At 36.2% G+C, this 26,197-nt stretch overlaps 1 protein-coding gene and 1 pseudogene across 4 annotated transcripts in view; one reads left to right on the top strand and one right to left on the bottom strand.

Annotated features, from left to right (window-relative positions):
• Nucleotides 1-354: 354 nt before the first annotated feature.
• Nucleotides 355-26,197, bottom strand: part of LOC108970465 (forkhead box protein O) — an 85,094-nt gene continuing 59,251 nt past the window's right edge. For all 4 annotated transcript variants that reach the window (XM_018935867.1, XM_018935868.1, XM_018935869.1 and 1 more), the window contains 6 exons: nucleotides 25,618-25,839; nucleotides 25,096-25,261; nucleotides 24,726-25,017; nucleotides 23,011-23,129; nucleotides 21,682-22,912; nucleotides 355-579 (listed from right to left, as the gene is read on the bottom strand). In XM_018935867.1, coding sequence (XP_018791412.1) covers nucleotides 22,541-22,912; nucleotides 23,011-23,129; nucleotides 24,726-25,017; nucleotides 25,096-25,261; nucleotides 25,618-25,839 — 1,171 coding nt within the window. In that variant the 3' untranslated portion in view covers nucleotides 355-579; nucleotides 21,682-22,540. The remainder of the gene's footprint in view (nucleotides 580-21,681; nucleotides 22,913-23,010; nucleotides 23,130-24,725; nucleotides 25,018-25,095; nucleotides 25,262-25,617; nucleotides 25,840-26,197) is intronic.
• Nucleotides 20,009-20,780, top strand: LOC108970466 (annotated as a pseudogene).

Here is a 26,197-nt window from a genome sequence, read left to right as displayed (position 1 = left end):
ACTTTTTTGTTGTTGTAACTTAAACGTAATAACATCTTTTACATTTTATGCTCAGTTTTAATGTTTTACATACTTTGCACTACAGTTATTTTATAAAAAAAAGTTATAAGCAAGACAAAATTAATTATTTCTTTTTTTTATGAAATTTTGCTAATTATATTATATTACGTATTACGTTGCTCTCAGGATTCCATTTATCATAATTCTTAGTGTTTTCTTTTGCTCCTATTTTTATCGTTTATTTTAATTTATTTTATTTAGCACATATTTTAGTACAACATTTTTGTATTATTTTTTTTTTTTAGCTGAGAAATACAAAGTATATTTATGTATTAGTTTTAGTTTTTCTTCTTGTTTTTTTTTTTTACTTAACAAACTAAAGTTGACGTTATAACATGCATATTTACAGAAAATTTATAGTATTTTTGTTGTTGCCTACATTTTACAAAAACATTTCTTACTACTACTAGTTTCTAATCATTATTGTAGCTAATTTCAGTTAATTTTTTATATAGATGTCTGTATGTAATCATGTATATTGTATTGTTTTGCTTCGACCATGGGACCAGAAAAATTAGCCTGCAAAGAGAGAAATGAAAAGTGGTTATTAAGACATAGGTTTTAAGACATTTTTGAGTTTAGGTATTAATTAAAGCCGCAAATAATGGCGAGAATTATTTATTTACATAAACTTCACTTATCTAAATTATGAATAAGCTGAATATTTAATACATAAATCATCATTACGAAATAATTATAAGATACAGCTTTATAAACATAGAAATATGTTAAATTTTTAAGCGATCCCAGCATGTAGGCACTTGAAATTATTTGAGTATAATTTAAGATTAGCAATATGAAACCTGGAGGATGGAACCCTATGTAGAAGACCACGCAAGTGATTAGCGCCATGCACTTGGGAATGGCCAGAAACGGTTTTTTTACATATGGCTCAAGCAGCTCACGACTTCCGGTCTTAGACCAAGTATCCTCTGGGTAGCCGAAAACCATCCGTTTGAAGGTGAGCTAAAGTGTGAAGACAAATTATCCCTCTGAAGGGTTGTGCGCTGGGTTTGGGACTCGCCAAATAAAAAAAAACACTCATGAAAGGATCAAGACAGCCTCGGATCAGACACCCCCCTTATGCTGACGACCCTTGCAAACGAGTTAAGGTTTGCGATTTAAGGGCAGCTGCTTAATGTCGTCGCAAGAGTAAAGACTGACATCACCGCAGTTCATGCAGTGCGTTGGCGGGACAAGGACTGAGACAAGTAGATACAGTGGCCATAGAAAGGAGCGCAAATTCGGTGAGGAGACAGACTCCGTCGTCGCGTCTGAAATTCATTATAGTGGATATACATCTAGTCACAATCCGCATCAAAACGAAGCTCTTGTGAAAAAGGGAAGAGAAAAAGGATGTGAACGAAACCATTGGTTTACGGAAATGGCAAAAGAACAGCTGGAGAAAAAACAGACTGCCTATCTTGCAACGTTACTTGTATAATCTATCACAACATGTGCGGAATGGAATAGATATCGAGAGCTGAAGGGGCAAGCAATACACATTTGCAGCAAAAAGAGTGAGAGACCGAAAGCGGTCGGACAAGACCGGAGCATACTCTTGTAGAGGTGAACTAGTGACTGATGTCCAATGCTTACTGATTAAAGTGGCCCAAAAGTTTGCTTCCGTTCGCATTGCTTACTTTGCTGCGGTATAGCTCATCCTATACAATACAACAAACTGATGCTGCAAAAGAAAAGCCTGAACAAAGCGAAACAAAAATTGTATTTCATTCAGACATAATGCTGCCACAACGACTTTCGATAAACTCCTTAAACTCCTTAAATTTTTCGAAACTGTGAGATAACGATATGAGTCACTCAGACTAATTAGGGGTGAAATACCCGTAGAGGCTGATAACAAAGTACTTTTATCGATTTATTTTTGTAAATGAGTAGATATATTTTTGAGAGCAATAAGATTAATAACCGCATACCTTATGCTTTTGAGCCATGCAAATAGCATATAGGGATCAAATGAAATCATATTCTATACTTAAGTATAAGCCGGTAAACTTCACCGCAACTGACAAATCGCGCGCCCCTTTTTCAAACACATCTCCATCTCTCAACACAGCTATCACTCGCACTCGCATTCAAGTAGCGCTAATAGCTCGTAAATGCTACCAAGAAGTACAATTTGTGGCATTTATGGCAGATTTTAAATGCGCAGAATGCGCGACACTTAAGTGTCAACTCGCATATAAAATTCAATTACTTGACAGCGCCGCCGCGTGTCAACCAATGCAGAGCGGCAGGGCGATATGGCAAAGAGCGCTGAGGCAGCAAAGGGCACGTAAATATTGAAGTGAAGGGAAATGCAGAGGGGTAAAAGTCGCTGAAGTAGTATGATTTTAGACTGGTGGCGACGGCAATAAAATTGCCTCAACTATTTATAGTACAAATACGTAGTTATGTACGTATGAACAGATGTAGGCATAAGCGGCAATAAGACTACTGAATAAGCCGACTCCGCCTTTGCAAACGAATGGGCGGCGTGCAGTGGTACTGGAAATTTACGACTATCACCAATTTGCGCGATTTATTATTATTATTGCGCCTAAAAAGCATCTCAAAATTGTGCTCAACTTTTTCATATTTTTATAATTTTATTTGCAGCCATTCAAGCGTGAATATTTGCGCCAGAATTTACTTTAGAATTACGCTTGTGTCAATACTAAATTTTATTGCGACTCATTCCCTCCAACCTCATATACGCAGCATTTATGCCGTTATTTGCTGTTATTTGCTGTTAGGCCTATTCAATTTTGTATCGCACACGCCCAACCGCTTGACAACTTATCCTAAGCCTATTCGCATTTGCATATAAATATTTGCGATTAACTTTTCTTGCGCCAATTTCAGCTGAGTCTTCTTTATCGCCAAACACATTTGTGCATTACATAGCACTAGTAGTGTCGTCCACTTCCCATCTCACGCATCGCTTAACTCTAGTCTCTCACTTACTCATCGCCTGTCAGTGTCGGCAGCAGTGGCAAGTGTCAGTCGAATTAATAAATAATTTAGTTGCTGTCCATTTGCGGATTTGTCGCCTAGTTAACTGCCCATTTGCGCTACATTTAGGCTCTTAGCAGTTGTTTTGCGCCTTTGCGTTTATCCTGCGAGGCAAAAAGCCTTTGTCTCCCAAGATCAATTTGTTACTCTGCTGATAGCGATTTGATGAAGTGCGACAATGCTCATAATTTTGCGCCGAAGCACCGTTTTTATGTGGTGTGGTAATAAAGTAGCCTTAGGCGCAAGTAAGAAATGGTCTAAATTGTAGGCAGTACTAGTTGGGGTGAAAGTTTTGATATCAGATAGAAATAATGTGGAACACTTGTGGCAAATGGTTTATGAAATGTAAAGTACACACACATACATATGTACATATTAGTCCAAAATTTCTTTATTTCAATGTTCAAATTATTTATATTAAATTTATAGGTAAAAAAAAAAAAGTCTTCGAATATGTTGAAAACTTATTATTATTCTCAAAAAAATACTTACGATTGTGGACTTCTTTTAATAAAGTATTAAGGTGACTATAAAGCGTTTATTCTAAGCGTTAATTTTAAAGTCGGACAACTCAATTAGCAGAGATAATTAAGTTTTAAAAATAACACCAGTTCACAGTCATTTCACGATTGTAATGTTAAAGGCAGTTGCTTGCTAATTTTGAGCTGCTAAAACCGAACAACCGTTGTGGTTGTAAAAATTTCATAACACGTAGGATTTTTTATTGTAGGCAAGAGGTATATGGATTAAATCATGACAATTTACTATATAATTTGCCATACTCTAATTCGTAATCAGGATAAATCACATACCCCTCTTAGCGTATTAGTGGCAAATTTTTCCTTTCAGATTTCAGATAAGGATGATTAACTCATTAACCTAACTATTTCAGCAGGTAATGTTAACCTTTTTCAAAACAAATCAATCAGCTGAGACAATTAAGTTGTATTTTGAGTTGTTACTTATACATACAATTCTTAATTTAGTTGACAATTAAATATTTTCCTTTGATATTTTACATTATCATGGGAAAAACGTTTCGTGCCCTAACTAAATATTCTTCAATGCTTGGCAGAAGGAAATCTGGTAGAAAGAGTTCTAAATGTAGTCTAATGATTAATTTGATTACAAGTAAGTTTTACATTGCAACAAAAAAGTTTAAAGATTGATCATTCAGTACAGATTTGAGAAGTAGGAAAATGGTATTTAGACAATTTAATAAATTTTAAATGAGCAGGGTATTTGAACAAAAAGTGAAGTATCATTTCATTCCTCCTTTTTTATGAAAAACTAAAATAGCTGCTTTCAATTCATCAAGTGTTGACGAGAAACTCACAGAACTTGCGCTATCCTTAGTGAATATGTTCTTCTTTTAGTAACCTATTGGTTTCATTTTCTATTAATAATTATAACCGATTTCATGTATTAATTTTTGGATATAGTATGTTGATAAGATATCAGCGCCCAAAAATAGTATACTGAAAATTGCGAATCGACACAGCTAAAGAAACCTTTTAAAAATGAATCCGGAGACAAATTCACTTAATTGAAATTAATTATTCCATTCGAGCAGATAATACTAGATAGAAAGTTTTGTTCGGGGTTGTAAAGTTTATAGCTATTACCAAGTTATGGGGATGTATATTAGCAAAACTTGTTAGTAAAACTTCACTTATGCTATGAAATATCTTCTCTTTAGATCCCTGAATAAAATCTAGGCATTTGGAAATACGACTATCAGGATCCGCCTTCAAAATACTGAGACATTATCGAATTCAAGGAATAGTGCGGTCTTCAGTGAAAAAAGTAGGTAGGGAAAAAAAGAATTATTTTTATCAAATTTAGGGCCCTTTTCTCAATGTCTGGTTAAGAACCATCTGTCATTTAAGTTCTGGTTAACCTACCGAAAGAAAGAGTTTGAGATAATTTAAGCAGAACTTAACTGATAGATGATCAACTTTACCGAAGGAAGGAGTCATGGTTAAGTTAACCAGAGCTTCACTAACAGATGGTTAGCCTTACCGAATGAAGGAGCAGTAGTTAAGTTAGCCAAAACTTAACTGACAGATGATCAACCTTATCGAGGAAAAGAGTTTTGGTTAAGTTAACCAAAACTTAACTGACAGATAATTAATATTACAGAAGTATTGATTTAGTTAACCAGAACTCAACTCACAATTGGTTGCTAATCAGATATTGAGAAAACAGCCCGTAATTTGATTGTCATGTCAGAGATGTAATGCCGCCAATCATAAAAAATTACGAATTGCTCAAAATCTGTGAATTAAAAAGAAGTTTCCGCAATTGAAATTGCCAATTAAATATCGCCACAATTTGCAGTCGATAAATTACAAATGAACGCATACAATTACCTAAACAAGAATAATGCGAGGCACAATGGAGCGGAGGAATGAAGACTATAAATTTTTTCTTCGGAAATTAATGATGACAAAGTGGCAGGGACGAAGCAACCGCCAACCGTGCATGCGTATGAGTGTGTGCGTACAAATTGTCGACAATTTAATAACAGTTAAGCTCGAGTGCACGACTAGCGCACAATTGAAAGCATGTGGCGCGGTGGCACGGTGGCACGGTACGGCATCACCCATACCGGTGCACAGTCCTTAGCAGAGCGCTTCATCACGCTCTACATTCACTGCTGCTATGCCTTAGCATACAACAACAAACATTAAACTGGAGGTGATGTCAATTGTTTGAGATTGCGTAGGTAAGTGTGTGTGTATGTATGTATTTAGGTGTGTGTGTGTGTGCTCGTTTGAGTTCAACCACTCATTTGTGTCAACAACCACCGCAAGGGAACACCTCAGCGCGGGCACTTGTTGCCGCTGCCAACGCGCAGCAGTGAAAGCAGCTACAACAACAACAATAAGCAAGAACAATACTAATAAGCGAGGACACAAAAAAGAACACGCCAGTGGAAACAGACGCAGCAACATTAAAAACCACAATCACGCCCACTTAATCGCGGTGAAGTGGACTGAATGGCAGTGCAGTGAGTGGAGAGTGGGAGAGCGTTTGTGGCAAGTTGAAGTGGCATTTTGCGACAGGATAGCGAATTGCGTAGACAATGGAAGTGGATAACGTTGCATTGCTGGCTTTGCATACGTGTGCGTGTGTGTGGACTGCGCTTTCCACTCCATCCGACACAACTGCGTGCTGCCAGCCAACAACGTTCGCTGTGGAAGCTGCTTAAGGTCCTTAAGGATTTATGTGCAAATGCAATGTAAAATATGTTTGCCAGTATTTATGCGATTATGTCTGTACGTTTTGTACGCTTGCAAAAAAATTCATTGCGATTACCACTTGTTGAATGGGAATTGTGCAGTAAGCATTCACTGCTCCACTCGCTGTCTGCCTGACAACTTTGCTGTGGAGAAATTGGCATTCGTTAGCTGCTGGCTTGAGCAAAGGGCGCATCAAGCTCGCCAAGTGGAAAATAAATAAACAAAATAAAACACTTGCACAACAAAATGCGACCTGCTTTTGCCACAAACAACTACAACTACACTGAGCTGAGCTGTCCCAGCCAGCTGCGCATAATCTGTCTGTCGTTGGTCTAAATACTCGCACAATACAAATACTAGCGCCAAAGGCGATAAACGTGTTTTTAAGTGTTGCCTCGAAAACAATGGAACAACAAGTACTACAACAAAAGCAACAGCATTATGAGCACAACTCTTTGCTTGGTGTGAAAGTGTGAATTTGGATGCTTTGAAATAAGTGCGCACTTATGTTCGCATTATGCTCTGCGCGTGTTTGCATGTGTGTGTGCTTATGTATGAGTGTGAGTAATTTATGGTTTAATGTGTTTGTCGAAGGATATGTGAGCTCTCAAGTCAAGTGTGTGTTAAAAAGGTGCTAAGCAAACAAGATAACATGCGTTTCAACCGTTAACGACCTCACTGAACCTCAACAATTGCAGGGCACACTAAGGTAAACCCTTTAGGAAAATTGTATGGGAGTTTAAGAAGGAAGTGTAAATAGTTTTTGCAAATTAGTATTTAAATGAATGATAGTATGTTTTGATACTTTTAGAAGCCAAACATCTCCTCTAAGGGTTTACATGGGTTTCACGGTTTCAAAGACAATTTTTATACCCTGAACAGGGTATAATAAGTTTGCCACGAAGTTTGTAACACCCAGAAGGAAGCGTCGGAAACCCTATAAAGTATATACTTAAATGATCAATATGTTGAGCTGAGTCGATTGAGCCATTTCCGTCTGTCTGTCAGTCAGTCTGTCTGTATATTTACGAAATAGTCCTAGGATACCAAAGCCTGCCTTATAAACTAAAAAATCAAAACTTGTCAACTGTCTTCTTTTGGATAAAAAATCTTTAGATTTCCTTAAACACTTAGTTACTAAAAGAAATGCACCTGTGATGGGTATATTAGCTTCGTTTTGATTAAAATTTTCCCTTTTAATGACTGGTTTATGATTTTAATTAAAACTGCTATATATTTTCTATTTTATTGGTGATATTACAGGATCATCAGAGTTCTGCTGTTAACGCTGGAGCACCTTTTTCCCAGGGATTGCAGGAAATGACGTTGCAATTAATGACCGAGTTTTGAGAGTTTTTCTTTGAAAATTCCACAAAATCTTTGTAAAATTTGTACGTTTGGAGCAATAAAAAGTTTGAATAAAATATTTAATTTCTTATATGAAAAATACAATTTTTTTGGAAATACGTCGTTGTTTGCTCGAGGAAACCCATGTTGCCCCTTAAGAAATTAGTGGGCAAATTAATACATTTAAGTACTTCTAATACAAATATGAACAGTTATTTTTATTTATTTTTTTGTTTAATTTAATTAAATATTGGGAAAATTAACCTTTTTGTTTGAGGTTAATTAGATTAAATAAAGAAAAACCCACTGCGAGTTTTTTAAATTTTTAAATACATTTGACCGCAGGGTCAAGATTTAGGCAAAATACATGTGTGAATATGTGAGTTATGTACCTGGTATGTAGCTGGTATGTACCGGGTATGGTATTCTGTGTGATTTCATACGCATAAGTTGGGTTAAATATTTTCTACGGTAATTCAAAGAATATTCTTTGTTAAGTCAATCTTTTCTTTCTTTGGAATGGCATATATTTTATTCATCTGTCATTAAAACGCACTTTGTTTTCTGTTTGTCCAATAACTTTCGTCCATTGAAAAAATATGACGAAAGAAATTTAATATTTGACAGAAATTATTCAATACCAACTTTTCGCCAGCCACTTACCATCTCGACATTTAAAGTAGCTATTATTATATTAGCCGGTAGTCAAGTAATAATCTCAGTATAAGAGGCACGTGTGCCCTTTTTCGACGGTAAATGGATAAAATATTTTGCAAAAAAAAAAATATGAGATGTCGACTGCACCTACAGGTAGATATGTATTTACTCACTGAGCTCATATTTATATAGGAGGAGTTTTCTCGTCATTACGAACCTACTAGTATGTATGTTACAGCAAAATTTAACTAAGCCAAAAAATGTTGAGGCAAAACCAGAATCGAGACTCAATATAATGTTAAAATGTAGTCTAAATTACCAACTTTACGGATATTTGTATACTGTAAACTGCCCTAAAATGATAAAACAGAAAAAACTAACTCGATTTTCTGAAATTAGTTTTGAAATGTCTACAAATTTAATAAGTGTTTTTTAGATTGGGTCCAACATAGAACCAATAAGTTATAAATTGATCGGAAAAAGTCTATAAATCGTTGATATACATACAAGTAGAAGAAAATGCAATATAATTTTTTAAAATTAAAAATAAATTCCTCTCCTCCTAAATTCCTCAGGCTCTGATTTTTTTATGTCGTTACAAGGATTGTTACTGAAAAAGCTACTTTAAATTGACTTTCAGTTTTGCAAATTCAAAATGCCATAGATCAGGCGACTACAGAGAATGATTGCTCAGATAAATTTATTTTCTTTAACAAAAAGCTTTCAATTTTTTTGCATTCATGTGAAACACACCTTCCTGTTATCCAAATACTGGTAGTAGAAAAAGTATTTTCGCATCTCTAATCATATATACCCAATATTTGGTTCAAAAATCCCCAAATAGTATTTTAATTCGGCACCACGTAGTTTTACTAATTTGACGAAGTTTTCCCACCAATTCAGTACGATTACCAGCTTTTGAACGACCTGCCTTAGACCATCATTCAAAACCGCACAATCATTTTTAAATCACGTTTACGAAGTATAAACCTGCCGACACAGCATGAGTTGCCGTTCCACTTGACAGCTGGTGTCATAATTTGTGGCAGCCACAAATCAGTTGTCAACATGCCACACACCAACACAGCTCAACTCCCGAAGTAATGCGCCAACATTTCCCTAGCGGTTATTAATGAGAGAAACTTTGTTGGTGTAGGAATTCCGGAAGCCGCAACGCAGAACAAGGACACAATACAAAAGAATTTCACGACTCTTTATTATTTTAAAATGAAACTCAAAGCCGACGAGGAAGAACAAGCAAAGCACAAAAAGCAAATGACAAAAGCGCGATAAAAATCGAAATTGGCCGTATCCTAGCAGCGTATAATAGCTTTTGTATGGCAGTGGCAATGAGCGCTTGAGGCAATGGGAAAGCAAAAAATTTAGAAAAACCGCTTAGCGTCCGCGACAAATTTTGCTGCGGCTTTCACCAAAAAAAAAAAAACAAAAAAAAAAAATATTGAAAAAAAAAAAAATGTTTAAAAACTTTCGCTAGCAACCACTACCAAGTAATTCGCCACTTTATTGCATTTCCCAGCAGAAATGTCGGTACTTGGTTTCCTTTTTATGTACGCCAGTACAATGCTTCCCCAGCTCCATTCACAGAGCACGGCAAACGTGGCAACTAAGTGTCAAACACTTCGTCCCTCAGTCATCACACACACCTCTTTCCTTCCCTCCTTCCTTCCTTACGTCCTTCCTGCAACACGCGTTGCGGTGAAATTGTGTGGCAAAGTTGGCTTCTTTAATTTTAAGTGGCATGTTGCGAGGTGTGAGCCGGAAAAAGAAATGAAAATCACATGCAAAAAAAGCAAGTGAGAGAATGAAGTTGTGCTAGAAACAAATTCTTTGGCAACTCGCTGAATAATTCAATCAAATAGAGCACACATAGCCATGGGTACAAAGTTACCGTCATTCTTACAGTTCTTCAATTCATATACATACACACATACATGCATACATACATATTGGTATGTATGTGTATTTGCGCACGCTGCGCCTCTTTTTTACTACTGGCCATGTGCAGTTCTTTCCCGGTTTTTTTGTCCTTTCAGTTGAACCTTCGGGACATCTGATTTAATATTGACAGCACAGGCGGGTGGTTAATAAAGTTAAATTGTCTCATATAATGTGCAGTGAGCCAAATTGTCGCCCATTCCATCCGCTCTCCCTGCTGTTTTTCTATTCTGCTTTATTTTACTCCTTCCCTCAGTATTTGCAGTTGTTTTTTTTTTTTTTTTTTTTTTTTTTTTTTTTTTTTTTTTTTTTTTTTTTTTTTTTTTTCTTTTTTTTTTTTTTTTTGTTTCTGCTGTCAAGCTCTCCGGTTGGCTTTCGCCTCCAGCCTATCACAGAGGTTAAGTTGACAACTTTTATGTTCGATTAAATTTTAATACCCAAATTTTTACCTTATTAATAAATTCTGCACGAACTGAGTTAATCAAATGCCAAAAGTTTGAAAGTGTGACAAGTAGCGATAGCGCAGGGCAGCTCAGCGTTGCTTTATAATTATATTTGTATGTGTGGATAGAGATTATATGAGTAGATCAACTTTATTATATTTTAAAGCTAACTTCGTTTACAGTTAAACCAAGGAAATATAAGGCAACTTATTTTTGTTGCTAATAATTTTGGTTTTTGAAAAAAAAAAATTAATTTTAATATTTCTTATAAATTATAGTAAATATTCGGAAACAATTTTGGCTCTATGTCAGCAGGCGGTTGAGACATACATTTTACTTTATGAATAAGTATTTAGCCCAAAAGGTTTTGCTTCAAATTTCGGAAAGTTCAAATTAGTTTAAGTATACTAAAATTTCATAAGCGTATTCGGGAATCTTCTTCGGCTGTGATTTATATGTATTATATATAGAAGATTACTAAGATGTAGAGATGCTGGTGTAATTGAGTTTAACCCTACCTACCAGTGATATCTCCCACACTTTATGACAGTAGAAGAATCTAGTATACATTTATAAAGTATAATTTAATCTAAATTTACTTCGAGTTTTCTATTTTATTTAAATTTTTTTATTGAATTTTATTTGTCACTATTTTTCATAGTTTTGTGAGTTTCTTCTTGACAAGAGTTTTTTTTTTTTAATAAAATATAATTAAATTGTATTAAAATGTACCCAAAATTTAAAAAATACTGATCTCGAAATTCTCTATCTTACTAAAGCCATAAAAATAGAATATTTCCATTTTGTTTCAATATAGGCACTTTGTCAATACAAGAAGCTATGGTACTCTCTAAGACTGTAGTAGTCTCTAGGAAATCATGTAACAAAATTTTAATATAGCAATCAAATAACCAGTTAAAAAATATTCAGAAATTCAAAAATAAATTCAATTGGTCATTTGTTCAATAGGATTATACATTTTTAAAGAAATTGACTATAACATATATAGAGGCAAAAGTAAAAGGAGTATCTTACTTATTTACAAAATTATGAGACTGACAGAACGAGAAGGCTGTAGAAAATGTCTAGAGCAGGGAATTGGCAAGACTATGCTGTTAGCACTGCGGACCCCACGGTGTGGTACACTGGAGCAGGTATCGATAGGAGGTCGCGGAGTCTGTTAAAATTCGCTTCAAGTGCAGGCATCTTAAAGGATGACTACTCCTCTTGGACTCAGCAATTGAACGAAGCGCAAGTTTTGCAAAATTTGTAGAATTAAAAAATAAATTTCTCTTTTCAAAATACAAAACGATGCTTTGATTGCTATGCGCCGTACTGAAGACTCGAAAATGAGCAATACAATGTTTTTCTAGCGATTATATAAACTCACAAGATTCTACCAATGAACCCAGTGCTTGAGTAAAGATAAAATTTGGGAAAATACGAAAAGACTGTTTCGACAAGAAATATGTACCACTTTGGTCGATCTTTTTGCGCCATTTTTCCTCTAGAGACATTAGTCCCTCAGTGTAAAACTATCATAAATGTAAATCGAAATATCCAGAACGGAAGTGAGCGAACCATTGTTGTGCTACACGAACTGTTACTGTGTCATCTCTGTAAACTTCCAATTTTTTTCAACTTCCCCAAACTTAATTTTTGTGTTTAAATAAGCTTAAAATCTCAACTTTCCAACACAATATGGTATGATACAATGTGATTGGTACCACTGGAGATATACGACTGCAACGACATCTATTGACCAAATACGAAAAGGCTTTTTTGACTACTCAATATTATTCAATTTTTATATATAAGAAGTTCGTGTCACGTTGTTTGTCCGCGATGGACTCTTAATCAACTGACCCGATTTTAGTAAAATTTAGCACACTGTGTACAGTTCGAACCAACCAACCAATGAAATTTATTCGTATGAGCATATTCAAAATATTATATTATATAATCTCAATCCTTTTCATTCTTACACCGTCATGCACGTTTTCGTCTTTATTCGTAAATAAAATTTCCACTGTATTGAATAGTTTATTATATGAATAATAGAGAAATATCTATACCACAGCAACGTGTGGCCGGATCTCAAAGTTATTTATAAATTTCAGTCTTCAAAGTTCAATTTTAATATCATTGGCTTGGAATCACTGCGAAATACTGTAGAAGAGAGCGTTCGGGTAACTGGTAACTTAACTGATACGTAACGGAATAATAACCGGTTAATTACTCTCAACTCGGCAAACTAACTTGCTGACGAATTTTAATTTGGTTTCCGTATACAACACCAAAGCTTTCTTCCTTAATTATAAAGGGCGAACCTCGGGTGATAGCTTTGAAAGAAAAACGATTTTTGGTAATTAAAAAATGCTGATAAAATTTGATAGTAAAAGGATTAATTGTGCCCGAATAATTATGCCCGAATAATTATGAAATTACATATTAATCCTTGCTTTGAGAAGAACGCGTTTAAAGATATACTGATTGAGCTGAATGAATTGAGCGGCTACTCAAAAATTATTTAAATTATCGATTTAAAAGTTCGGAAAGTTGTTTTTAAAGTATGAATTGATTTCATTTTTAAATAAATTTCAAAATAGTTGTGCCCCTTAAGCACCACAACCTATATACATAACTACTATAGTCCATAAACTACAAAAATTTCAAAGATTTCCACAATGCAAATCGTCCATTGAGAAATCTGTAAATCTCATAAAGACGCAAGATCTCGTCTAAATAAAATTACAAATAAACTGTAAGAAAAAAAATTAGCTGCCAAATGCAAATGAACTTGCGCAAGTATTCAAATAATTCGCTTAGATAATTCGCTCAAGTGAAAGTATGCGAAAAAGTTTAAGCGCATTTTGGGGTTCCTTTGGCTGCGCTCCCGCTTTTATTTCGTTTTCAACTTTTTTTTTTCTTCACTTTGACTGGACAAGCATGATTTACGTCAAACTTTTGCGACCAAGCAAACACCAATGACGCATCACCGCAACGCCACCAGTCAGAAAAGTTTCGATTCTAATTGCCGGATTACACACACACATACACAAGTGCACAAGCAAACAAATAAAAAGCTTGTAAGAATTCAATTTGTCAAGCAAAAAGCGAGAATTACAAAGAGCACAGCAACAAAAAAAAAAGAACACAAATGAATTGAAATAAATAGCGAGAAAAAAGTTGGCAGCAAACTTTTTACAAAGCAAAAATGCACACTGACAGTTTGTGAAAAGTTTGCAAAGCCCAAATTACTAGCGCCAAGACAAGGCGAAAAAACCAAAAACAATAAAAAACCTTGCACATAGCAGATTGGCAGAAGACACGGCTTTGGACGCTGACAAGTCAAAAGACAGGCAACGGTGTGCGTAAATGAATTACTGGCGCTTTTCTTGCACAGCAAATTGAAATGCCCTTAGATTAGCGGGGCTGGGGGGAAATAAATGCAGGGGAAAAAATCAAAATCATGCTGCGTTGAAATTGTTTGTCACAAATTAGAGTATAAAAATCTTCATAGAAGTGGCAGAAATGTTAAAGAAATATGGGAAGCTGGCTGACTATTACTTGAGAAGACAGCTGCTGCATAATTTACGTAAGCACATATACATATTTACAAAAAAATATGAAAAAACACTGGTTTATCGCACTCAAAGGCCTTTCAGTTGCAGTTCTTTAGACATTTTGCTGAGAACAACAACGCCAAAGCAGGCATAAGAGATAAATGGCGGACAGTCAACCACTTTGAATTCGATCAAATTAAGTAAACGCTTCATTTACGCGCAAAAACAACAACAGCAACATGAAGCGCGAAAAGCAAGTATTTAGTCGAGGTGTGTGTGTGTATACTTGCACATTCATTGCCCCAAGGATATAATTAAATTTTCAAAAGCTGTCCGCTGACAAGCGCAACAACCGGTAGCCAGCAAGCAGAAGCAGAGCACAAAAGCAAAAAAAGATCGAAGTGGCAACAAAGTAGCATAGTCAAGCAGCAGTTAAGTGGCCACCGGCCGTGTGCTCAATGTTGCATAACATTTTGTAGGCAATCACTTATTTAATTTGCCAAGCAATGCAGAAAAATGAGTGCTCCGCGTTGCTTGGTGGCTGGTGGTGGCACCACCTCCCTCCTTTTCGCGTTTGTCCATTTCGTTGGTAACTCTGAAATTCACCTGCATACTTTCGCTCACACTTCTACTTCTACTCAGCGTCTTGGCATTTTCGCTGCTGGCTACATTTTTAAGTGAATTAGTAGCCAATTACAAATAGATGCACACTCACAGTCACACACACGAGCACACAATTGCGCAAAGAAATTTTTTGTCAAGGAGACAAATTGCCCATTTGGCGTGTTTTTTATCAGCACTTTCGATACTTTATGCGCGTTGTTGGACTTCAAGTGCGCTTCGGAGTGCCTCTGATGAGCTTCCACATTTCAATACGTTTCGTATCGTGTCGTGTAATGGATCGTTTACATATTCCACTTGCTTGTAATTTAGCTCACTTACGGCGAGTTGGTAATTGAGTTGCCGATTTAGAGGCTATTTGCGCTCTAATGAGCTCTAATGATGGAGTGATTTGTTTTAAATGCGCTTTTAAATATTTCAACGATAGGTGATTAGTTGTGACGCAGCTTGATTGAATTGTGTTAATGTGCCTTCGAAAATTGTAATATTTTAAGCGAACAATCTTTAATGGCACATTTTGATTAGCGGAGTCATCTATCTTTGCTGGGTAGAAAAATCGTTTTTTGAATATTCCTAATAAAGTCATAACTAGAAACTTGTCTTACAAGAGATTTGATCGAAAGCATGTTGGTATGCTAGATATCAAGTGTCAAAGCCAGCGTAACGCTCGTTATTTACGTCGCGCTGTCAACTTTAAACATGTTTTCCCAAAAGTGGTCTAAAGTTTTCTAAGCTTTTTTTAAGAAATTTTGAGATCTTGAAAGCTCCTGAACTTTGAAAAATACTTTTTTCGATTTCTATTGGTTTTGAAAAAACGTGGTCAAAAATTATAATTTTTAAAATTGCTGCCATTTTGTCAGATTTTTAAATAATCAAGACGCTTGATCAACCACAATAGGTACAATAGAGCGCGAAGGTAGTGGAGTAATAATACCTAATTAGATGATTTTCTATAATTTAAGCAGTTATATAAATATGTCGAATGTATTTAAATTAGTGCGGGTCGACTTTTTCCATAAAGCTTTTAAAAAATCGGAATAATCGGTTGCATGTGGGATGTTTGATATAGTTGCCCGACCTGGCCGATTCCGACAAATGATCAATAGAATATCGAAATGCACCTATGTACTAAATTTAATTCGGATATCTGAAAGACAAATTTTTATGATTTTTTGGTTTCCTGTAAATTGATCCACTCTAATATACCTATCTATATATATCTTTAAACATTTTAAGGTGATCCGACAAATAGTGTCGTATTTACGACTATATTTGTAAGTCAAAATGCCTATATATTGAACTTCATTCGGATATCTCAAAACTCACCACCAAACTTTTATAATCACTAAAAAAAATCGCCCCAAATTCGCTGGCTCTTCGGCAAAGTTGTTCAGAATGATGCAAAGCACATTTCCTATTGTCACAATTTTATTTATATTTTTTTTTTTTTTTGTTTTTTTTTTGCTCCCTGTAAATCGACCCGCTGTAAAAAGTATACATCATATATGTACATATATTGTATTTAGATCGAATTRCAAACAGTTTGAATTGGGTTTGARAAAATTAAATTAATTCTTTAAATTATAAATCAAATTTTCCACTCATGTCTTTATTAAGCTTATTAAAGTAACGCTGTATAGTAATAATATTTTGGCAGTAATGTTTGAAGATATTAACATTTTTACTTTTATAACGTACAAAAATATTAAAATCTCCATTTAAAATACAAATCTCACAAATTTCTCTTTCTCCATCGGCAAACTTAAATCTCCGTAAGCTAATCTTTTATTAAGTAAAAGTTGCTGTAATGCTTTAAACACCCCCAGCCCCTAAGACAGCAGCAACAACTGCGCAGCAAAAGTATGCCAACTTCTCTTCTCGTCTCCGCCGAACTGGCTGCACAAATTTTAAATGACATTTATGCATAAATTATGTTAATAATGTAATTTTACAGTGGAAATCTATGAATATGAATGAATGCGCACGCGGCACAAGCAACACTGCACAACTGAGGCGAAAAAGCAAAAGGAGCAAATGGAATAAATGAATGAATGAACCGTAAGAAATTGCTAAGAGATCTTTGGCCAAAATTGAAACTGACTTGCCAACGAGACAGCGGTGCTGGCGACCACTGCAGTGCCCAAAGAGACATTCTTAACACAGGCACCCACACAACGAGCACCACTGTGGGTGTATATATTTATAGCACTTGTTAGTGTATGAGCGGCGTAATCACATACATCATTACGGTCGTCAACACCGAAGGAAAAAATAATAAAAATGAAAAACTTGCCGCCGTTGGCAGAAAATCACACGTACATTAATGGAGGAAATAAAAATCCAAATTGTCGTCAGCTTACATACAAACATTTGTGCACATGTATACACATACAGACAACCCTCAAAACCACTAGGCAGTTTCAGCATACTGATTTGTGTGCTTTGCTGCGTGTACGACTTCTTGTCTCCACAGCTTGTAAGTTAATGTAATTTCATAAAATGTCCTTTAAAATCTGTGTGTATGTTTGTGTGTGTATACATTACGACTCCAAGCAGCGAACTAAATCACAGCCGCACAAATGTTAGGAGAAAAGCTCACACAAAAAGCAAAAACTGCAAAACGCAGAAAAAAATGTTAACGGTTGTAAAGAAAGACCATTAAACAGGCGCAGAATATGGCAATGAATCTTTTATTCTAAGCGTTGAAATGCTTTGGAAGAGGACATACAAATTTATATACAAACAAACACAACATATACTTGTATACTTTGCACCTTGTGGTGAAAAATAAAAGAAGTCAAGAACAAGTTTACGCATCCATTGTATTTTTGGACTAATATCGAACTAGTCTTAAAATAATCAAACTCATACCAATTTTTTGGAAATTTGCTGTATAACGGCTGATCCAAGTAGTGGTACATACTTTTTACAATACCCTTTTCTCAACATATCGTGTTAAGCTGTCCTGTTACTTTTATTCAGTATTGTTCTGCATTTCATCATGGTAGGCCTTACTCCTGAATAACGTTAACAAAACGTTCAACTTTATTACGGAAATTCACGTTATCCAAAGAATGTTTTACGCTCAACTTTTGGTCTTCATAATAGACCTACTGAGCGTACTAATCGCAACATCATCACCCATTTTGAGGCCCAGCACGCATTATTGTATAATATTATACCGAATCCAGCACGCAGTGAGGAAAATATAGATACTATACCTGTGAGTGTACACGAAGCCCGATTCGGCGACGTTCGCAGTAACCTGGACAGAGGTATGGAAAACCTTGGCATATTTAACGTCGAGATCTTAAATTGGAAGCGTTCGAAATGCAGCTAGTGCAAGAACTGAAGCGTTCGACCTTGCCAAGCGATGTTGCGTCACTTTGTGTGCTCTTGAAAAGTTCCAAAGAGATCCGACATTTTCGAACAAAATTTTGTTCAACGATGATACTCATTTCTGGCTCAGTGATTATGTAAACAAGCAAAATTGCCGCATTTTAAACGATAAGCAACTTGTATTGATTCAAGAACTGCCATTTCATCCGGAAAACTACTACTACTACTGTTTGGTGTGGTTAGTTGGCCGGTGGAATCATCGGTCCATATTTCTTCCGTTATCGCGCCATGATAACACGACATTTGGTTTCAACAAGACAATACCCACACATCGCATCGATCAATGGATTTATTGGGAGAACACTTCGGTGAACAGATAATTACATGTTTTGGACCTCTCTATTGACCACCAAAATCTTGTGATATCATACAATTAGACGTTTTGCTGTGAGGATATGTCATGTCTAAAGTCTATGCGGGAAGTCCCACTTCATTTCAGGCTTTGAAGCAAAACATCACGGTGTTATCCCCCAGTTACCAATCGAAAGCCTCGAACTAGTCATCGAAAATTTGCCTTAACGAATGGCGAGAGAAAAAATAATCTTAAAAAAATTAAAAACACGGAATGTTCTTTCGAATGATAAGAAACATTCCCCAATGTATTTGAGGATTTTTTTTAATAAAAAACCTCTACAATCTATTTCTCTGTAGTTAAATTGTACTACACCGTTACGGATACGTTTTGGTCCTTTACAAAACTGACAAATTTCCAAACGGAATCACCTTCAGCAAGCGAAACATATAAATGGTTTGTATCAAAAAATACGTTCGGAGGAGTAGTTCGGCTTCTGCTTCACACTAGTTGTGAAGTATTTTGTAACTAGCTGATTTAACTGCTGGGCTTAAGTAAACATACATATTAAGATGCGAAAGGAAAAAATCGCTATAAAAATTTGTGGGCAATTATACGCATACAATTATAATAATACTTTGTGTTCTTAGTAATTCTCATTTTTATTTCATCACCTCCGTTCATAGTGTGTTTGGAGGAGTTAGCGAGAAGAAAGAGATAACTAAAAGAATTTATTTTGTATCATAAAAGCTATGAAATGTTGTTTGGTTATCTGTTTGTTATAAAAAATCAAAACCGCAGAAAATAAAGTGAAAGCTTTATGAAAACTTCGAACATAAATTAGACATCAATACATGTACTAATTCTAAGATACCGAATAAGTGGACCCCAGTATATATACATGATTTATAGGACATACAAATGAAACTCACAGAGAATTATTTCCTAATAATAGTATGTCTGTGTGTCAAAAATGGGTTGAATTGGATCAATACTTCCGTTAGCCCCCATGTACCTAATATAAAGATTTTCGAAATTCTGGGTGACTTTAATGAAAATAAGAACGCGTGTTTTAATCATAACAGTATTTTTGTACATAAAATAGATAAAATTGGACGAAAATTCAACCTAGACCCCATATAGCTAATATTAGTAATAATATCCGCCTGACTTTACTCTAAATTAGTGGTGATTGTATGCGAGGTACCTTAATGAAATCAAGAGACAATTTACTTAAAACTTCACGAATATGTACACATAATCATCGTGAGTCTCAAAAAAATTACTAAAAACCCTAATAAATTTTCTACCATACAAGAAACGAAAAATTCTCACATTATTTACTCAAACGGTGGCAACATCGCATTTTTGTCACCACACACTGTCAAAAATTTTCAAGTAACATTTTAAACCCATTTATATCATGAGTCAGAGTAAGCTAGAAGAAGTCAAAATTTCTATTTCCCATCAAATTAATTTCAAAATATTTTTATTTATATATTTCTATAAAATTGTGAACATCCTTTCGTATGAATATGCTCAACAAAACGACAGTTGGCATAGCAGCGGGTGTAGCGGGCACACTTTTTCTCGGCTATTGCATTTATTTCGATCGGAAACGACGTGCCGATCCCGAATACAAAATGAAAGTGTACGAACGTCGACGGCGCCAACGTAAATATCAAAATGCAGTACGAAATGCAAGCCTGAATGATTACGAAGCGCTGCAGCGCTATTTCGCACAGGAAATCAATTTGGGTGAAACACTAATTGGGCGTGGTGAATTCGAAAATGGTGTGGTGCACTTCGTCAATGCGTTGGGTGTGTGCGAACAGCCGACGCGAATACTGGGCTTCTTTCAAGCCACACTCTCGCCGCAAGTATTCGCAATGCTGATAATTAAGCTGCAGGAATTCAGTAATCGCGCGAATGCCGAAATGAGTGGCATACCGAAAATAGGTAGCGCCAATTCCATTGACAGTGGCGATAAACCCGTTTGCTATGGGGACAGTTCGCCGAGTACGATTTTGATTGATGATCTGGAATAGTTGTGCTGTACACGATGCGTCGTATGTGTATGTGTGTATATTTGGTTAGTTTATACAATTATAATGTTCTTGTATGGTTGTGAGAGCATTATAAATACTTTATATTTGTATAAAATTATAATAAATTTTAAAGTAAGACAAAAACATAATATTTGGAGATTCAAAGGGAACTGGTGTTAGCAGTAAATCAATTAAGCACAGAAAATCTTTGTTTAGCCGTCTTCTTTTCGCCTTTTTGAGCGTTTCTCACGTGTGAAATATTTATGAATTGGGTACAACAACGATATTAGCCCTGTGAATTCGATTCAGAAGCACAACGGGTGGTACTTTGGAAAATTTAAAAGTAAAGTCCTCTCTCGGTGAACAAAAAACAAACTCTACAAGTCACTCATCATCCCCGTCCAGCTATATGGTACCGAGGCATGGACAATGGCATCATCTGAAGAGTCGTCGGTTTTAGGAGTGTTCAAAAGAAATTTCTTACGAAAGATTTATGGCCGATGGAATGATGAGCTGTACGAGATGTACGGCGACAGGCAGCTCGTGTTTTCCAACTGGAAAATAACACGCCAGCTTGAAAGGTTTTCGACTCAGCAAGCGTTATTTACAGTTCTGAAGCGATTTCAGCAAGTTAACTATCTTTATTGCTGGATAAACTTTCAAGCACTTTGAATTAATATCTGTCAGCTCCCGACGCCACCCAATCAAAGCTTTAACTCTGAGTGGAAAATAGTGGACAAGATTGGTAAAGATACAGTACAGGTAACATCCGAAAACGTGACAGAAGCTTGATAAAGGAAATCAAAAATCGATGGCACCAGCTACTTGAGTGCAAAACTGCCAAATTCAGGTGCAAAACGGTAGATCGGAAGTACACAAAATTCCTATTGGCACTCGATAGAAGAAACTGTAGGAAGAATGTGAGAATACTAACTAGTCACTGCCTGATGGTAACTCTTTGATCTCTTAAAATGACTATATACACAAATATATATTATTTAATTTAAAATAATCAAACTTTCTTGTACTCACTTTCCATATAGAGTCTATATGCTATCCGCTCATCTACAGTTATACTAGCAGTTGGTTAGCTCTAATCCGTTTCCAATGTCGCTATTGTCCTTGATTTGTTTCTGTTATTCATATTTTTTTTTTTTTTTTTTTTTTTTTTTTTTTTTTTTTTTTTTTTTTTTTTTTTTTTTTTTTTTTTTTTTTTTTTTTTTTTGTTGTTATCCAATCCATTATGTTTAAGCTTATTTCATATGACCATCATTATTGTTTCTGTTTTTTGCTGTAATTATTCTTTTTTTGTTTTTATTTTTATTTGTTGGTTTTTGATTTAGTTTCAGTTTTTATTTGTAAACTGATTTTTGTTGTAATGTGGATAGAAGGTAGAAAGCAATTCGTTGGCATTATTTTTACAGTTAGGTTATAGATTAAATCATTTCGTCAACTACCGATTGCTATACGTGTATGTAATATATTTATATATATGTATGTATGTATGTATGTATGTATGTATGTATCCAAATACATAACTTTAGTGTTGAATTGGCTTGGCGCTACCAGACCACCCAACTTGCGGTGCAGTCATTTTACAATAAACGTACATATGTATTTATGTACACAATGTTGCATATCAAATGTCACCACTACCTCAGCAGTGGGTCATTCGCCATGCTGCACCTCGTTTACGTACGGGTTTCGCGGGCAATCGCTACCAATTACTAGTTATTAGTATTCTCTCTTACTTCTCATTTGCTAGTGTTTACAAAATCCACCGATTAGATTACCACTCTATTTAGCTAATAATGTTGTTGTTGTTATAGTTATAACTAATTTACTCCACATTGCGCGCACTAACAGCCACTCGCCATGCACACCCACCGCTCTAGTGCACCCAGGATGGTGCCGTCACGACGCTCGCTTGTGAGTATTGTACGCGTGCGTTTAGATTAGTTTGCGTCGGTGTGGCGGTTGGCAACTCTAACATATTACTATTGTTATTATTGTTGTTGTTGTTATTGCTAGCGATACTATTCAATAGGGATGGCATCAATTGTTGCTGCTGTTGCTGGGGTAACTGAGCCTGCAACTGATTCAGCTGTTGTTGTTGTTGTTGTTGTTGGTGGTGCGTATTATTCCCAACGCCGAGGGCGCTATTAACCAAATTCGGCGTATCGTTGGCAACACTTGTGGGGTCAGCGGTGAACGGTATATTTATGTCTAACATGCCGTCAATGCTCATCTCCTGCCGGATCAACTGCGGGGTGGAAATAGAGCGATGGAAAGGATGAAATATAATGCAAAGCGCTTGACATTGGAGGAAATTTATTTGGATTTTACTTCACTATTACTCACCTCCTCGAGATTGCAGTCGAGACCAGGTTGAAAGCTGTCCAATGTAAATTCGTCAATTTGTGGCTCATTGTTGAGCGCCTCCATGCACTGACCGATGAGTGTCGATGCGCAGTTATTGTCTGTCGAAGCAAAATAAAGCGTCTAATTAGAGTAAATAATATTATTTTAAGATAAGTTGAGTTAAATATAAAATTCTTCGGAATTTTAGTCCTCTGAGTGGGTCGAATCTGGAAAACTGTACTTTTAAAGTTTGTGATGTTGTTATTGTAGCGATTATCTGTTGCTTGTTTCTTAAAAACCGAAAACGTACTGTTTCAACGTAGTCGAAACTACTACTTGTATGAGTTGAGCTTGTATACTGAGTTGAGCTTGTATACTGCTCTGCATTGATGAGCAGGGGTTAGATGCTATAGTATCCAAAATGAAATTACGCGAAGGTCACTCTTAATTCTCAGGTAATCTCGAGATATTGTCTGCAGTGAATGCTGATTGGACTCCAACTACGCCATACACTGGGAGAGAATCGATAAAGGTTGTAGGGGCTTCACTATGAATGATCGTCAGGGCATTTCTAAAGTTTGAGACGTTCGCAGTCTAGTCGGCATCTTCGATTGTTGTTCGATTCCACCGACGTTATTAAGGAAAGACACATGTAATCTCCCAAAAGCGACCCCACTTAAAGCAGACGACTGCAAAGATGGAATTTGCGAAACCATCCCAGCAGAAACTGTTTTGAGAGGAATGATTTGTGTTGCTGAGCAAGGCCTGCAGGTTTCAAAGTGTAAGTGTGCGACAAGAGGCACCAAGGCATAACATTTAATGGTACGGATTGCTGTATTTAGACATGTCTGAAACTTCTTCGTCCTCGTTTGACTTCATCAAGCAGACGATATCGGTGCAGCGTAGTTTGCGGACCGACCAGACGATTTTCTTGTCTGCTGCCAACAAATGTTTCTCAATTCTTTCCCCATAAATTGCCGGGTAACGACTTAACGATTTTGTTACAGCTCGGCACTTAGGCAATCATCATCTTCCTATGAGTTGTGAAGGAGCACAGACTATCAGGTGTAATACCTAAAATCTTAGGTTTGTTGACAGTCGGAATTTTAACGCCACCGACTTTGATATTAAGATCCAGTCTGTGTTTCTTACTTCAGCTAATGAATACGGTGGCTGTGGATTGAGTGAGAGAGAGCAGCAAGCTCCTTCGGAGAAGAATCAAGTAAAATCGAACTCAAGCGATGTTTTCTTCTCGGAAGTCAAGAGAGTCGCTGATGAGAAATCGTCCAGACTGTGGCTGTCTACGAATCTTACTACAGAACTGATATTGAAAAGTTGGAAAATTGTCGAAATCGCTATTTCGCCCGCCTTAGCAACTATGCTGCATAATGTAATCCAATTGACACCTAAACGTTTATGTAAAGTCTAAAAATATAATTTACGCAACACGCTCTAATAAAATTTACATATCAATGGATATAGCAGAAAGCTTTCGGAGGAAGTACCAAACTATTGTGGAGTTTGAATAAGTCAAATGTGCGTTAGTCCCGGCATAACTTTAAACAAACTTTACCGTATGTTAGAAATCAAAATTTGGTATTTTTAAAGCTGTTTGTTTGTTCAAACTGCCTAAATACTCAAATTAACAGTTTCGGCAGATTTCGCCGATTTTATTTCTTGAAAGACTTCGTTTGATCAAGCAATTAGCAATTTACCTTCCAAATTTGTGTTAAGTGACTGCTGTTGCTGTTGTTGTTGTTGTTGTTGCTGCTGCTGCTGTTGTCGCTGTTGTTGTTGCTGTTGATGTTGATGTTGCTGTTGCTGCTGCTGCTGCCGCTGTTGTTGCTGTTGCTGCACCATTAAGCTAGCACCGTTATCATTCGCAACGCCAGCGGCATTGGCGGCGTCCAAGACCACATTACTGTAAGTGTTCAACGAGTCCGACGACGGCTCGCTGTTCGGATAGGCGGGTGACATGGTTGTGGTGACTGAATTTGGCGACAGACCCTGCGCGCATAGAGAAAAGTAAATAAAATGAAATTTTAAAACCAAAATTTGTTGCTGTAAAGTAAAAGGTGGTCTTACGTCGCGTGAGTTGTGCAAGCAGCTGCACGTCAGCGAGCGATGCAACAGGCATTGCTGTGCCTGCAGGCTGTAGCCCTGCGAGACGACTGGTCCGTTCAGGCCGTACGTCTGCGGCGCCTGGTATGGCGGTGGCGGCTGCGTGGGTATGCCGGAGGCAGCGCTAAACCTACTCCAACCGTATGACCGTTTAGTGGTAAGAGAAAGAGACAAAAAATTTCACTTTATTTATCTGCGGACTGAATGGCTTGAAAATAGCTGAAAGTGCAGTAGACACCACTACATAAACAGACATGCACAACGCATACACACACACACACATGCTTGCAAGCAACTACAAACGCACTCAGAATTCAAAATTCAAATGCAAACTAAAATAGTTTGAGAAACAAAAATTTGCATTTTGCACGCTACCGCAACTCATACACGCACAAAAATTCAAAATCAAATAAAAATATACTGAAATAATAAAAATCACATCGGTTTACACAAAAAAGAGAGAGAACTGAAAATATGGTCACTGACCCTTGTAGAATATCCTTTGGCAGTTTAACCTCCGCAATTGAGCCAGCGAGTTGGTCCATTGAGGCTGCCTGTGCTGGCGTTATGCTTGTACTTGTGTAATCACCACCGAAACTCCAATCTGGCTCAAGTCCTATGAGTGCTGGTATCGGACTCAGGCGTCCGCAGGAACTGGCATTCGATGAGGCGCGTTGTCGGAAATCCGGTGACAATTGGAAGTTGCCACTTTAAAATCCCCGCAAACAAACCAATAAGAAATCACATTCGAAATGAAAATATACAGAAAACAGAAAGGCAAACAAAAGTTGGTTAAAAAAATTATAATTAAGTGTGAATATAATAATAATGTAATTTAAAGATAACTTCTTAAAATGTGCAAATTATTAAAGTATTAGATGCAGTTTAGCTATGAAATATGGCAACTATTGCTTAAAGACTAATAAGAATATAAGTATGTATATATAATATATGTATATGAAATTTTCAAAATGCATTTTAAAATTTTAAAAATGTCTAGAGCATTTCAATTATTGAGTTAAATATTTTATGCAAAATTATATAGATTTTGAAATAATAAAAAATA

This window comes from Bactrocera latifrons, unplaced genomic scaffold (genome assembly GCF_001853355.1).
Source record: "Bactrocera latifrons isolate USDA-ARS-PBARC rearing strain unplaced genomic scaffold, ASM185335v1 scaffold_3, whole genome shotgun sequence".
Lineage (NCBI taxonomy): Eukaryota > Metazoa > Arthropoda > Insecta > Diptera > Tephritidae > Bactrocera > Bactrocera latifrons.
The sequence above is the reverse complement of the archived record's forward strand: the minus strand, read 5'-3'. Positions and strand labels throughout refer to the sequence as shown.